At 39.9% G+C, this 13,548-nt stretch overlaps 1 protein-coding gene and 2 pseudogenes across 1 annotated transcript in view; all 3 read right to left on the bottom strand.

The window, feature by feature from the left end:
• LOC110153506 (protocadherin gamma-A8-like) overlaps positions 1-2,217 on the bottom strand; it is a 4,033-nt gene extending 1,816 nt beyond the window's left edge. Inside the window, 6 exon segments of the mRNA XM_055159053.1 lie at positions 6-180; positions 182-274; positions 276-488; positions 490-785; positions 788-878; positions 880-2,217. Coding sequence (XP_055015028.1) covers positions 6-180; positions 182-274; positions 276-488; positions 490-785; positions 788-878; positions 880-2,217 — 2,206 coding nt within the window.
• Positions 2,218-5,914: 3,697 nt separating this feature from the next.
• LOC110153507 (protocadherin beta-15-like) lies at positions 5,915-8,330 on the bottom strand (annotated as a pseudogene).
• A 2,401-nt stretch (positions 8,331-10,731) lies between these two features.
• LOC129410577 (protocadherin beta-15-like) lies at positions 10,732-13,156 on the bottom strand (annotated as a pseudogene).
• Positions 13,157-13,548: the final 392 nt, after the last annotated feature.

The raw sequence follows: 13,548 nt of genomic DNA, 5'->3' as shown, positions 1-13,548 counted from the left end.
TGTGCCGTCAACATCTGCATAATTAGGAGGCAGATAACCACTGGGGATTGCAACTGCTCCATCAAACAACAGTCTGGGCTTCCTCCTGCGACAGAACCTCACACCCAGGACAATAATAATGAAGGTGAGGAAAAATGTGGACACTGACACCAGTGCAATGATCAGATAGGATGTCAGCTTTTGAGTCCCTCTCATCATAAGAAATGTCCTTGAGTTCAGGCACTTCAGCCAAGTTATCAGAGATCAGTAAATACATGGAGCAGGTGGCAGAGAGAGGAGGGCTGTCCGTTATCCTTCACTGCCACAATAAGGTTCTGTTTCATGCTGTCAGACTCAGAGATGTCCCGCTGGCTCCTGATCTCTCCACTGTGGAGACCAATAGTAAAAAGTCCAGGATCAGTGGATTTGACGATGTGATAGGACAGCCAGGCGTTCTGTCCAGAGTCTGCGTCCACTGCTATCACTTTGGACACCAGAGAGCCTGCATTGTGCAGCTTTAGGGACCAGTTCAGTCATGAAGGAGTTCCCCTCCGGGGTGGGGTACAGTATTTGAGGAGAGTTGTCGTTCACATCAGATATAAACACAGTGACTGTCACGTTGCTGCTGAGTGGAGGAGAGCCATTGTCTCTGGCCATCACATGGACTTTAAAACTCCTGAAGTGTTCATAATCAAAAGCCCTCACAGCATGGATCACCCCTGTGTCTCCATTAACAGAGACATAGGAGGACACTGGGGCCCCATTCACCTCACCAGGTAACAGAGAATAAACCACTGTCCCGTTTGTCTCCAGTCTGGGTCTCGAGCAGCAACAGAACATAAAGTGGAGCCAGGTTTGTTGTTTTCAGTCACATGTGCGCTGTAGGACTGCTCCTCAAAACACAGGAGGGTTGTCATTGATGTCAGCTACAGTTAAGTGGACAGTTTTAGAGGAGGACAGAGGGGGAGAGCCCTCGTCAGTGGCACTGATTGTAATGTTGTAATCAGACACTAGCTCACGGTCCAGCTGTTCTGTGGTCACTAGAGAATAATAGTTTTTAATGGAAGGTACTAACTTGAAAGGGACCCCAGTCTGAAGGGAGCAGCGGACCTGTCTGTTGTTCTCTGAGTCTCTGTCCTGTACATTAATGATGCCCACCTCTGTACCAGGAGACACATTCTCAGGGATCTGATTGGACAGTGATTTTAGAAATATAACAGGAGCATTATCATTTACGTCTACAATTTCAACAAATAAAGTTGCATAAGAAGCCAGTCCAAGTCCATCTTTTGCACTAATTTGAATTTCATATGATGATTCTTTTTCATAATCCAAAGACTGAGCAACTCTAACCTCTCCAGTGGATGGGTTCAAAGTAAATATTTGTTTGTCCTCTGAAAGGTGGTCAAATTCATATGTAATTTCACCGTATACACCCTCGTCCGCATCAGTAGCAGTGACTGTAATAACCAGTGTATCTGGAGGAGAGTTTTCTGGAAGACTCGCTTTATACACAGTCTGACTAAACACTGGCGCATTATCATTAGCGTCAAGAACAGTGACATGGATGACTACTGTGCCTGATCTCTGAGGAGAGCCGCCATCAAACGCAGTCAACACAAGTGTGATCTCGTTATTTTCTTCTCGATCTAACTCTTTGTCCAAAACTAATTCACTATACTTTCGGCCATTGCTCTTTGTTTTTACGTCCAGTGCAAAGTGTTTGTTGTCTTGCAGGGTGTAACCCTGAACACTATTTTCCCCAATGTCTCCATCGTAAGCTTCATCTAATGGATATCGTGCTCCCTTAACAGCCGACTCATGGATCTCAAATTTAAGCGTGTTGCCTTTAAATTGTGGTGCGTTGTCGTTTATGTCCTGTACGCGGATATTAAAGCGATGCAGCTCCAAAGGGTTTTCCAGCACGAGCTCCTGTTTCAGAATACATGAAGTCTTCTTCGCACAAAGGCCCTCTCTGTCAATCCTCTCCTGAACAACCAGCTCTCCCGTGTTCAGGTTCACGTTGCAGTACTGGACTCCATTGTCCTCGGAGTCCACGCGCGCCCTGCGAGCGGACAACCTGCCCAAATCCAGTCCAATATCCTTCGCGATATTTCCGATCACGGATCCACGTTTCATTTCCTCTGGAATAGAATAACTGATGTCTCCTCTGACGGGGTAAAAGGCACAAATAATCAACCCCAAAATGTAAGATAAGGAAAATCGTCTTTCAGCCATTATGCCTACAATGGGAAAATTATTACAGTCTAAATCTTCACTAAACAAGGCGACCACTGACGTTTTACAGCAACTGACAAAGAAGGGAGGAGAATGCGCGTGCTGTGCGGTTGGTTCACTGGTAAATGCTGACACCAAGAGTTGATTTGGAGGAACAGCTACACATTGCAAGCTCACAATAGCGCATGTTTTTTTCCCCCTAAAAAAATTAGATGCTAACATTGAAATTATTACTATAATTTATTTAAATAAATCTAAATCAACTACTTTAAAATGAATTCAAATGGTGCATATTTTCTTTTTTGTCATTTTTATTATTGCTAAGAACAGATAGCGAAACATTCTGTCTGGTAAGGACGTGTTTCATTAGGGCTATTTCCAACGTCTTTTTCTTTTTACAATAGGTAGTTTTACTAGAGGCGGCTGGTCTTGTTGTTGATAAACGATTATATTTAAGGAAATAAAAAGAAGCATCAATTAAACATTTTGAAATCATAATGACAACACAAAAGAAACTATTTATAATGGTCAACAGTGCTGTAGCTGAGAAATTATTTGGGGAACATGACTTGCGTCAAAGAAATACACACACTGACTTGGTGAAAATCAAATGACACCAAAAGTCTGTAAACACCCTCCAGCACCATAGAGGAAGCCAAAGATATACAGTTTGCCATGTAAAAACATCAAGCAGGCAAGAATTTCTCAAAAACCAATATGAAAACAGAGCCATAAATGACATAGACATTCAAGGCATGATTGGTCCATCAGAAGCAAAATCTTCAATATACGAAGATTAAATCTTTCACAGTAAATGAGGCATGGAAACAACTATGATATGAGTCTTTACAAGAAATTCTATGACTTCATTTCAGTTCTCACCAGCATTTCAAAGCTTGATCTTTTCAGATCTGACAAGACAAGCAAGGCTGGAGCTGGTTAGTATCTGGATGGGAGACCCCTGGGAATACCAGGAGCCACAGTGGGGTGCTAGTGGCAAAAAATAATTGTGTCCTTAGGCAAGACACTTCATCCACATTGCCTAGTATGAATGTGCTGTCTGTAAGTATTGGTTTTGGTTGCAGGGCCTATGGCTCAGTTTGGCAACCTCACTTCCATCTTTCTATGCCAGGGCAGCCATGGCCACAATAGTATGAGTTCCCACAACCAAGTGTGGAAAGGATGAATAATGCACTGTAAAGCACTTTGGGTGTCTTGAAAGACGCTACATAAATCAAAAGATTAATCATTTAAAAAATATAAATAAATAATGTTGCACTTGGCAATTGATATTATTCTAAGAATTATTATTATTGCTAAAGCTATGAGAAAGTATCCACAAGTATCCATTCATGAACGAGCAAAAACAGGACATTTGATATTTGAACATTTTAAATGTTTTAACCAACATCAATTTATGAATTTGTTGAGCAGCTAAAATATCTAATATATGTAGAATATCAGAAACGTAGACAGAAATGGAAACCACTGATTTCAAAAGTATTAGAAAAATGAATTTCAGAACAAATTATATTACGTTCAAATTCTTCACCATTCACATTGCATCCAATGCATTTTGGTTTTTGGAAATTTCATTCCACCGATACAGCAAATATCTATCTTATAGAGAGCACCAAGGCTAAATTAGACATGGGGGGTGTTGTCGGGGCCATCTACCTTGATCTGAGGAAAGCCTTTGATACCATTAATACAGATATTTTGATTGCTAAATTATCAAAATTTTACTTTTCATCAAAAGTCTTAGAGCGGGTTTAATCATAAAAGACAGAAAACAATGTGTTTGAGTCAATAAAATCTCTGATGTACTGTCTAATTCTGTAGGTCTGCCCCAGTGCTCCATCTTGGGCCCTGTATTAGTTTGTCTATTTATCAGTGACCTGTCTAATGTGTGCTCTACAGCGTCATGTCTGAACAACCTCTCAGTCGTCCAGGTAGAATCCATGGCAAAGGAGAAATTCAATTTATTAACTGGACAAAGTTTATTTGATCGAATACATTTCACAGCTCTTCCAAGCTGCTTCTTTAGTTCTGGTCAGAATGCTGGTGGGTACTCCATTATACCTATCTGCAGGGACGAGCTAATTACAATGAAACTTCTCTGTAACTGTTTTTTACAGTTTTCTGTTAGTTAGGCCTGTTGAAATGCATTGAGTGTGAAAGTACCCACCAGCATTGTATCCAGAACTGAAGAAGCAACTTGGATGAGCTGCGAAATGTATCAAACCAAATAAACTTTGTCCAGTTGACAAATTGAATTTCTCCTCTACAACATCATGTCAGTTATACGCTGATGACACCATAGTGTGTGTCCATGCAAAAACAAAGCAAGAGGCTATCGAGAACCTGTCATCTGCAATGGTGACACTCTGAGATTGGTGAAGAAACTCGTCTTTACACCTCAATGTCAATAAAACTATGTGTATGTTTTTTTCTTAAAGTTGGCAAACAAAGCGAGAGGTCTAACAGTTATGGTAGATTTTGCAAGCCCCACAAGTGATACAAGAAAACTAGTATTTAGATGTCACAATGGACTCTCAATTATCATTTAAAAAGAATATCAAACATGTGAGAAACAAAATTTAATTTAATTTGGTACATTTTAAAAACATCAGAATAAATTTAACTACAGAGGCTTCAAAATTGTATCCTCCTGTCTCATATAAACTACTGTCTAACAAGCTGGAGTCAAACAAGCAAGACCACACTGCTCCCCATAGAAAGTTTCTACAAGCAGAAGATGAAAACACTAGACCAAAAATCAAACTCATCTTGTCACTGTAAAATATCAAGCAAATATACATTTTTACATTATAAAAACTTAATTATTTACTCAGACATTATTCTTTTCTAGAAAACCCTCTATTATCTTGATCCACCCTAATTACAAATTTTCATACAGCTGAATTCAAATACACTCAAGCATCGACCAGAGGAGACTGTAAAATCCTATTTACAAAGACTACAATTCGGACAGTCAGACTTCTCAGTCTGTGCTGCACAATCCTGGAGTCTGGTCCCCACAGAACAAAGGAAAATAAGCCTCATCCAGACCTTTAGTAGATCTGTGAAACAGCCTTCTGGACATTCAGACATGTGAATATATATCTGTAAGTGTTTTAACATCACATAACAAATGGCTCATGTGTCTTTACTCTGTGTATGATGTGTGCTTTTAGTGTGTTCTAATTTTATTAATGTGAACAGAGCTTTCACTGATCTTTAATGTCTTTGTCATGTGTGATGGACTGAATGCTTTGTGCCGATGTCCTGTTTTCTGTCTTACCATCAACCTGCCAAAAGGACTATGGATAAAAATGATCCTGCATGTCTAGCTCTGGGACAGGTATATACATGTTGATTAATGTGCACTGTCCCATATTTAATAAATAAACATAAGCATAATAGAAGTAGGCCGACCTCACAGATCATATCCGCTGTAAAATGACCTAACCATAATAACCAATAAATGTAGGGACTGCAGCACATTAGTTTGTCATATTATTAGACATAGTAGAGCTAGGTTAAACTGCAAATCCTTCACTGGAAAAAATAAAATAAAAAATTATATATATATATATATATATATATATATATATATATATATATATATATATATATATATATATATATATATTTTTTTTTTTTTTTTTTTTTTTTTTTTTTCCTTTTTTTTTAACTACCACAAGTGATAATGCAAGCCTACCTCAGGAGAGACATCACAATCTCCAAAAACATCAGAGAAGTCAGTGGGGCTTTTCCTCAGTGTCTGATCTGCAGGCAGTGTGTTGTCATTGTAGGACGAGACAAACTTAAAGTCACTTGTCCTGGATCCAGTTGTCATGTATCCATCATAGTTGTAAGTGCTGCGTAAAGTTCCTGTGCCGTCAACATCTGCATAATTAGGAGGCAGATAACCACTGGGGATTGCAACTGCTCCATCAAACAACAGTCTGGGCTTCCTCCTGCGACAGAACCTCACACCCAGGACAATAATAATGAAGGTGAGGAAAAATGTGGACACTGACACCAGTGCAATGATCAGATAGGATGTCAGCTTTGAGTCCCTCTCATCATAAGAAATGTCCTTGAGTTCAGGCACTTCAGCCAAGTTATCAGAGATCAGTAAATACATGGAGCAGGTGGCAGAGAGAGGAGGCTGTCCGTTATCCTTCACTGCCACAATAAGGTTCTGTTTCATGCTGTCAGACTCAGAGATGTCCCGCTGGCTCCTGATCTCTCCACTGTGGAGACCAATAGTAAAAAGTCCAGGATCAGTGGATTTGACGATGTGATAGGACAGCCAGGCGTTCTGTCCAGAGTCTGCGTCCACTGCTATCACTTTGGACACCAGAGAGCCTGCATGTGCAGCTTTAGGGACCAGTTCAGTCATGAAGGAGTTCCCCTCCGGGGTGGGGTACAGTATTTGAGGAGAGTTGTCGTTCACATCAGATATAAACACAGTGACTGTCACGTTGCTGCTGAGTGGAGGAGAGCCATTGTCTCTGGCCATCACATGGACTTTAAAACTCCTGAAGTGTTCATAATCAAAAGCCCTCACAGCATGGATCACCCCTGTGTCTCCATTAACAGAGACATAGGAGGACACTGGGGCCCCATTCACCTCACCAGGTAACAGAGAATAAACCACTGTCCCGTTTTGTCTCCAGTCTGGGTCTCGAGCAGGCAACAGAACATAAAGTGGAGCCAGGTTTGTTGTTTTCAGTCACATGTGCGCTGTAGGACTGCTCCTCAAACACAGGAGGGTTGTCATTGATGTCAGCTACAGTTAAGTGGACAGTTTTAGAGGAGGACAGAGGGGGAGAGCCCTCGTCAGTGGCACTGATTGTAATGTTGTAATCAGACACTAGCTCACGGTCCAGCTGTTCTGTGGTCACTAGAGAATAATAGTTTTTAATGGAAGGTACTAACTTGAAAGGGACCCCAGTCTGAAGGGAGCAGCGGACCTGTCTGTTGTTCTCTGAGTCTCTGTCCTGTACATTAATGATGCCCACCTCTGTACCAGGAGACACATTCTCAGGGATCTGATTGGACAGTGACTCTAGGAATATAACAGGAGCATTGTCATTTACGTCTGAAATTTCTATTAATAATGTTGCATATGACGCAAGACCAGGTCCATCTTTTGCAGTAATATGAATTTCAAAAGAGGACTCTTTTTCATAATCAATTAGCTCTGCAACTGTAACTTCACCTGTTGTAACATTTAGAGAGAATAGTTTGTTGTCATCTGAAGGATGGTCAAATCCATATGTTATTTGACCGTTCACTCCCTCGTCAGCATCAGTAGCAGTGACTGTAATAACCAGTGTATCTGGAGGAGAGTTTTCTGGAAGACTCGCTTTATACACAGTCTGACTAAACACTGGCGCATTATCATTAGCGTCAAGAACAGTGACATGGATGACTACTGTGCCTGATCTCTGAGGAGAGCCGCCATCAAACGCAGTCAACACAAGTGTGATCTCGTTATTTTCCTCTCTGTCTAACTCCTTGTCCAAAACTAATTCACTATACTTTCGGCCATTGCTCTTTGTTTTTATTTTCAATGCAAAGTGTTTGTTGTCTTGCAGGGTGTAACCCTGAACACTATTTTCCCCAATGTCTCCATCGTAAGCTTCATCTAATGGATATCGTGCTCCCTTAAGAGCCAGTTCGTGGATCTCAAAATTAAGCGTGTCCTCTTTAAACTGTGGTGCGTTGTCGTTTATGTCCTGTACGCGGATATTAAAGCGATGCAGCTCCAAAGGGTTTTCCAGCACGAGCTCCTGTTTCAGAATACATGAAGTCTTCTTCGCACAAAGGCCCTCTCTGTCAATCCTCTCCTGAACAACCAGCTCTCCCGTGTTCAGGTTCACGCTGCAGTACTGGACTCCGTTGTCCTCAGAAACAACCCGCGCCCTGCGAGCGGACAACCTGCCCAAATCCAGTCCAATATCCTTCGCGATATTTCCGATCACGGATCCACGTTTCATTTCCTCTGGAACAGAATAACTCACGTCCCCTTTGATAAGAGGAAAGGTTATGGAAAGTAAAAGCAAAATCGACAAAATGAAGGGTCTAATATTGGACATTTTCGTTCAAAATATATAAAGCCAAATGTTCTGACGTGCAATGTAATCGTTATACTCCAAAGTTTCCTCAAACGAAGCGTAAGCCACGCTCACAGAAACGATAGCTACAGTAATAAAGAAGGGAGGAGTATAAACTTGCTGTTTCGTTCACTGGTGAACACTGACACCACGAGTATGTTTTAAGTAACAACAAGCGTGTTATGTAGCATTTTTACATACAAAGATTTTCTTTTTCTTTTCATGAAAGCCTGCTGCTTTGAGGGATTTTTGTTTATCTTGAGCACCCAAGAATGATGTAGATTCCACCATAAACAAAGGATTATTGATTTTATCTAAGGTCACAATTTAATTAAAATCGAATGTTAAGAATTGAACCATTATTATGAGATTTGTCAAAAGAGTTAAAGATGCTGCTTGGCTGATGGACATGTTTTTGTTTCCCCAGTATGTTTCACTTTATGGCATTAAAGTCATCTGTCCTGCACTGATTTATTTAACATTGTTTTATTGGTCAGAAATACCTTGCAAAGAATGCATTTGGACTTTGAGTGGGCTTGAATCTCCACAGATCTGAAAATAAAACTTTTTTTTTTTTTATTTATTATTATATTATTTTTTTTATTATTTATTTATTTTTATTTTTTTGTGGTGACACGCATTTGTATTTATGGAGAAACATAAATTTAATGCCAAATTGTGTAACTTCTCACTGAAGACAAGCATATGACGGACCCATCACCAGATCAGCTGCACAGCGCACCTCTAACACAGTTGACAGACACATTATGCTATGGTTAAAAACAAAAAAAAACTAAAAAAAAAAAAAAGACCCATAAAATAAAGATGCCAATCTTATAAAGCAGCACAATTGTAAATAACTGACAAGTCTCTATTGACTGATTGATTTTCTGAAGAAAGAATACATACAAAGTCCTGCTCTAAGATTAGATTTATGAGCACATTTAACACCTGTCACTTTAAACAACTTACTTCAGGTATAAATAATGTACTTGCACTGCTCGTTTTGCACTTCACTTTGCACCCATCCTGAATATTTAGAATCCATATTCAAAGTCTATTTTTATTACCTAGTTATTAATACACGCCCTTATTTTTATTTCATCAAAACTTATATTTACAAATTTAGTTTATGAAATTTGTTAACTGACAATGACAATCAAACTTGTTTTTCTGAGTCTAAATTAATTAAATGAAGAGCAAGATGATGACTAAGAAGAGAGAGAGAGAGAGAGAGAGACTTTGATTCAAAATGACAAAGTTCTTAGAATAACCTAGCAACATATTCACTTTAATGTACTACTATTCTGTGAGTGTTTCTACTGAATGGATCTCTATTTTATAAAAATGTACATATACCTATGGTGATATTTCAAGTGTCCCCCAGGCCCAGATTATTGATGGTAAATAAACTTCTCCTTCTTAGGATATCCAGTTGGTCTCCAGCCTTTTACGTCCACCCTTTTTGGACAAGATGAAAACTTCTACAACAATGCCATTAATGCTAAGTTACTTAAGAAATAAACATGTGGAATTTGTCTGTACCACACATACATAAAGGAGATGAAAATAAACTAACCTCACAAAACTCAGTGAGATGGACAGAGGCAGTGATATACAAAATTTGGGAAGGAATCTTACAGAAAGATATAGACATATGATCACTGAAATACCAAAATACCAATTTCACTCTTATCCACATATATGAAACTCAATAATTTGTGCCCTATCAACAGTTTCAAACACCACAGACACTGATAATAATGATACTTCATGAGTTTCTTCCTGAGAAGCTTACTTTATATATCAAAGAGGCAATTTATGAAAACATCTGTCAAAGTAAATTCTATAGGTTTGAAATAAAAATCGATTGCATTTGGTGATTCAAATTTCTCTTGAAGTGTAATAGTGGCAGAATATAAATTACTAATATATGGAAACTAATCAAAGAGAGCAGACAATGCCCTAGAGATACAATAAAAATACAATACAAAAAATGTTGCAGACAGTTCCTTCACAGCTCTTTAAATGTACATACTCTAGTCCAAAATGATTACTTTTAACTCTGGGACTTCACTTTATCAGTAAAATCATACCAGCAGTGTTCAAGACAGATTCAATGTAGACTACATATTCATTTCTAACAGTTAACATGATTGAAATTGTAACTTTTATTTAAACTCTACAACATTTTTAGTGTTATAGATCTAAAGTTTAATTGTGTTGATATAATATGAAAAGAAAATGTAATGAATATAATGAATTTTTAAAAAGCAGGACAACAAACTAATGGTAAAGATATTAGAATAAATTAGAAACATGGATTTGTTTGAACTTTAAAAATTGAAGAAGTAAAAAACACATTTGAACATGAGACTACATTTTAGAAATGAAAATTATGTAAACACAGTGTGCCTACCTCAGGAGAGACATCACAATCTCCAAAGACATCAGAGAAGTCAGTGGGGCTTTTCCTCAGTGTCTGATCTGCAGGCAGTGTGTTGTCATTGTAGGACGAGACAAACTTAAAGTCACTTGTCCTGGATCCAGTTGTCATGTATCCATCATAGTTGTAAGTGCTGCGTAAAGTTCCTGTGCCGTCAACATCTGCATAATTAGGAGGCAGATAACCACTGGGGATTGCAACTGCTCCATCAAACAACAGTCTGGGCTTCCTCCTGCGACAGAACCTCACACCCAGGACAATAATAATGAAGGTGAGGAAAAATGTGGACACTGACACCAGTGCAATGATCAGATAGGATGTCAGCTTTGAGTCCCTCTCATCATAAGAAATGTCCTTGAGTTCAGGCACTTCAGCCAAGTTATCAGAGATCAGTAAATACATGGAGCAGGTGGCAGAGAGAGGAGGCTGTCCGTTATCCTTCACTGCCACAATAAGGTTCTGTTTCATGCTGTCAGACTCAGAGATGTCCCGCTGGCTCCTGATCTCTCCACTGTGGAGACCAATAGTAAAAAGTCCAGGATCAGTGGATTTGACGATGTGATAGGACAGCCAGGCGTTCTGTCCAGAGTCTGCGTCCACTGCTATCACTTTGGACACCAGAGAGCCTGCATGTGCAGCTTTAGGGACCAGTTCAGTCATGAAGGAGTTCCCCTCCGGGGTGGGGTACAGTATTTGAGGAGAGTTGTCGTTCACATCAGATATAAACACAGTGACTGTCACGTTGCTGCTGAGTGGAGGAGAGCCATTGTCTCTGGCCATCACATGGACTTTAAAAACTCCTGAAGTGTTCATAATCAAAAGCCCTCACAGCATGGATCACCCCTGTGTCTCCATTAACAGAGACATAGGAGGACACTGGGGCCCCATTCACCTCACCAGGTAACAGAGAATAAACCACTGTCCCGTTTTGTCTCCAGTCTGGGTCTCGAGCAGCAACAGAACATAAAGTGGAGCCAGGTTTGTTGTTTTCAGTCACATGTGCGCTGTAGGACTGCTCCTCAAACACAGGAGGGTTGTCATTGATGTCAGCTACAGTTAAGTGGACAGTTTTAGAGGAGGACAGAGGGGGAGAGCCCTCGTCAGTGGCACTGATTGTAATGTTGTAATCAGACACTAGCTCACGGTCCAGCTGTTCTGTGGTCACTAGAGAATAATAGTTTTTAATGGAAGGTACTAACTTGAAAGGGACCCCAGTCTGAAGGGAGCAGCGGACCTGTCTGTTGTTCTCTGAGTCTCTGTCCTGTACATTGATGATGCCCACCTCTGTACCAGGAGACACATTCTCAGGGATCTGATTGGACAGTGATTTTAAGCTAATGACAGGAGCATTGTCGTTTACATCAGAAATTTCAATTGTTAATGTAGAATAAGAGACGAGTCCTAATCCATCTTTAGCACTGATTTGAATTTCATAATGAGGTATTTTTTCATGATCAATTTCACCTGATACGACCACTTGTCCTGTTTTTAGATGAATAGAAAATTCATTGTTAGTTTCATCCGTCAAACGGTCAAATTCGTAAACAATATCACCGTTCACTCCCTCATCAGCATCAGTAGCAGTGACTGTAATAACCAGTGTATCTGGAGGAGAGTTTTCTGGAAGACTCGCTTTATACACAGTCTGACTAAACACTGGTGCATTATCATTAGCGTCAAGAACAGTGACATGGATGACTACTGTGCCTGATCTCTGAGGAGAGCCGCCATCAAACGCAGTCAACACAAGTGTGATCTCGTTATTTTCTTCTCTATCTAACTCTTTGTCCAAAACTAACTCACAATATTTTCGTCCTGCAGAGTTTGGTTTAACTATTAGTTGAAAATTGTCATTTTGCTGAAGGGTGTAACCCTGAACTGCATTTTCTCCTATATCTCCGTCATGTGCTTCACCGACAACAAACTTCGTGCCTTTATCAGCTGATTCTCGAATTTCTAATTTGATTGGATCGGCTTTAAATTGTGGTGCGTTGTCGTTTATGTCCTGTACGCGGATATTAAAGCGATGCAGCTCCAAAGGGTTTTCCAGCACGAGCTCCTGTTTCAGAATACATGAAGTCTTCTTCGCACAAAGGCCCTCTCTGTCAATCCTCTCCTGAACAACCAGCTCTCCCGTGTTCAGGTTCACGCTGCAGTACTGGACTCCGTTGTCCTCGGAGTCCACGCGCGCCCTGCGAGCGGACAACCTGCCCAAATCCAGTCCAATATCCTTCGCGATATTTCCGATCACGGATCCACGTTTCATTTCCTCTGGAACAGAATAACTGATGTCTCCATAAGAAAGATGAGTGAAAAAAAGAAAAGGCAAAAACCTCAGAAAACTGCGTTTGTTTGTGGCCATTATTTGGGTATAATCTTGAGCAAAATGTATGCAGCTCATGCAATTCTGAAAAAACATACACTGAAAACGCACAGTATTCTAAAAATGTGCGAATTCTTTACCACGACTGCTAAAGAAGGGAGGGGAATGAACACGCATCACCGTTCACTGGTAAATACTGACACCAAGAGTGTGTTTGAAGAACGACAAGTCTGCGGTCATGTTCTGCCAAGTGCAAAGTGTTTCAGTGATTCAGGGGCTAAAATACCAACAACAAGAGAAGAATTCGAATCTAGGGTTTTATTAATGGTAAATTTAAAAAAGACATGGGCTAGTTTTAACGTTATTGCTGAATTGCATTGGATTTTATTATTTATTTATTTATTTATTTTAGGGTTACTCTTTTTCTTTGG

The sequence above is a fragment of the Boleophthalmus pectinirostris genome, unplaced genomic scaffold, assembly GCF_026225935.1.
Source record: "Boleophthalmus pectinirostris isolate CB_2022bp ecotype Guang Dong unplaced genomic scaffold, ASM2622593v1 HiC_scaffold_23, whole genome shotgun sequence".
NCBI classification, from domain to species: domain Eukaryota; kingdom Metazoa; phylum Chordata; class Actinopteri; order Gobiiformes; family Gobiidae; genus Boleophthalmus; species Boleophthalmus pectinirostris.
Note: the sequence above shows the minus strand (reverse complement) of the source record. Positions and strands in the feature narration are given on the sequence as shown.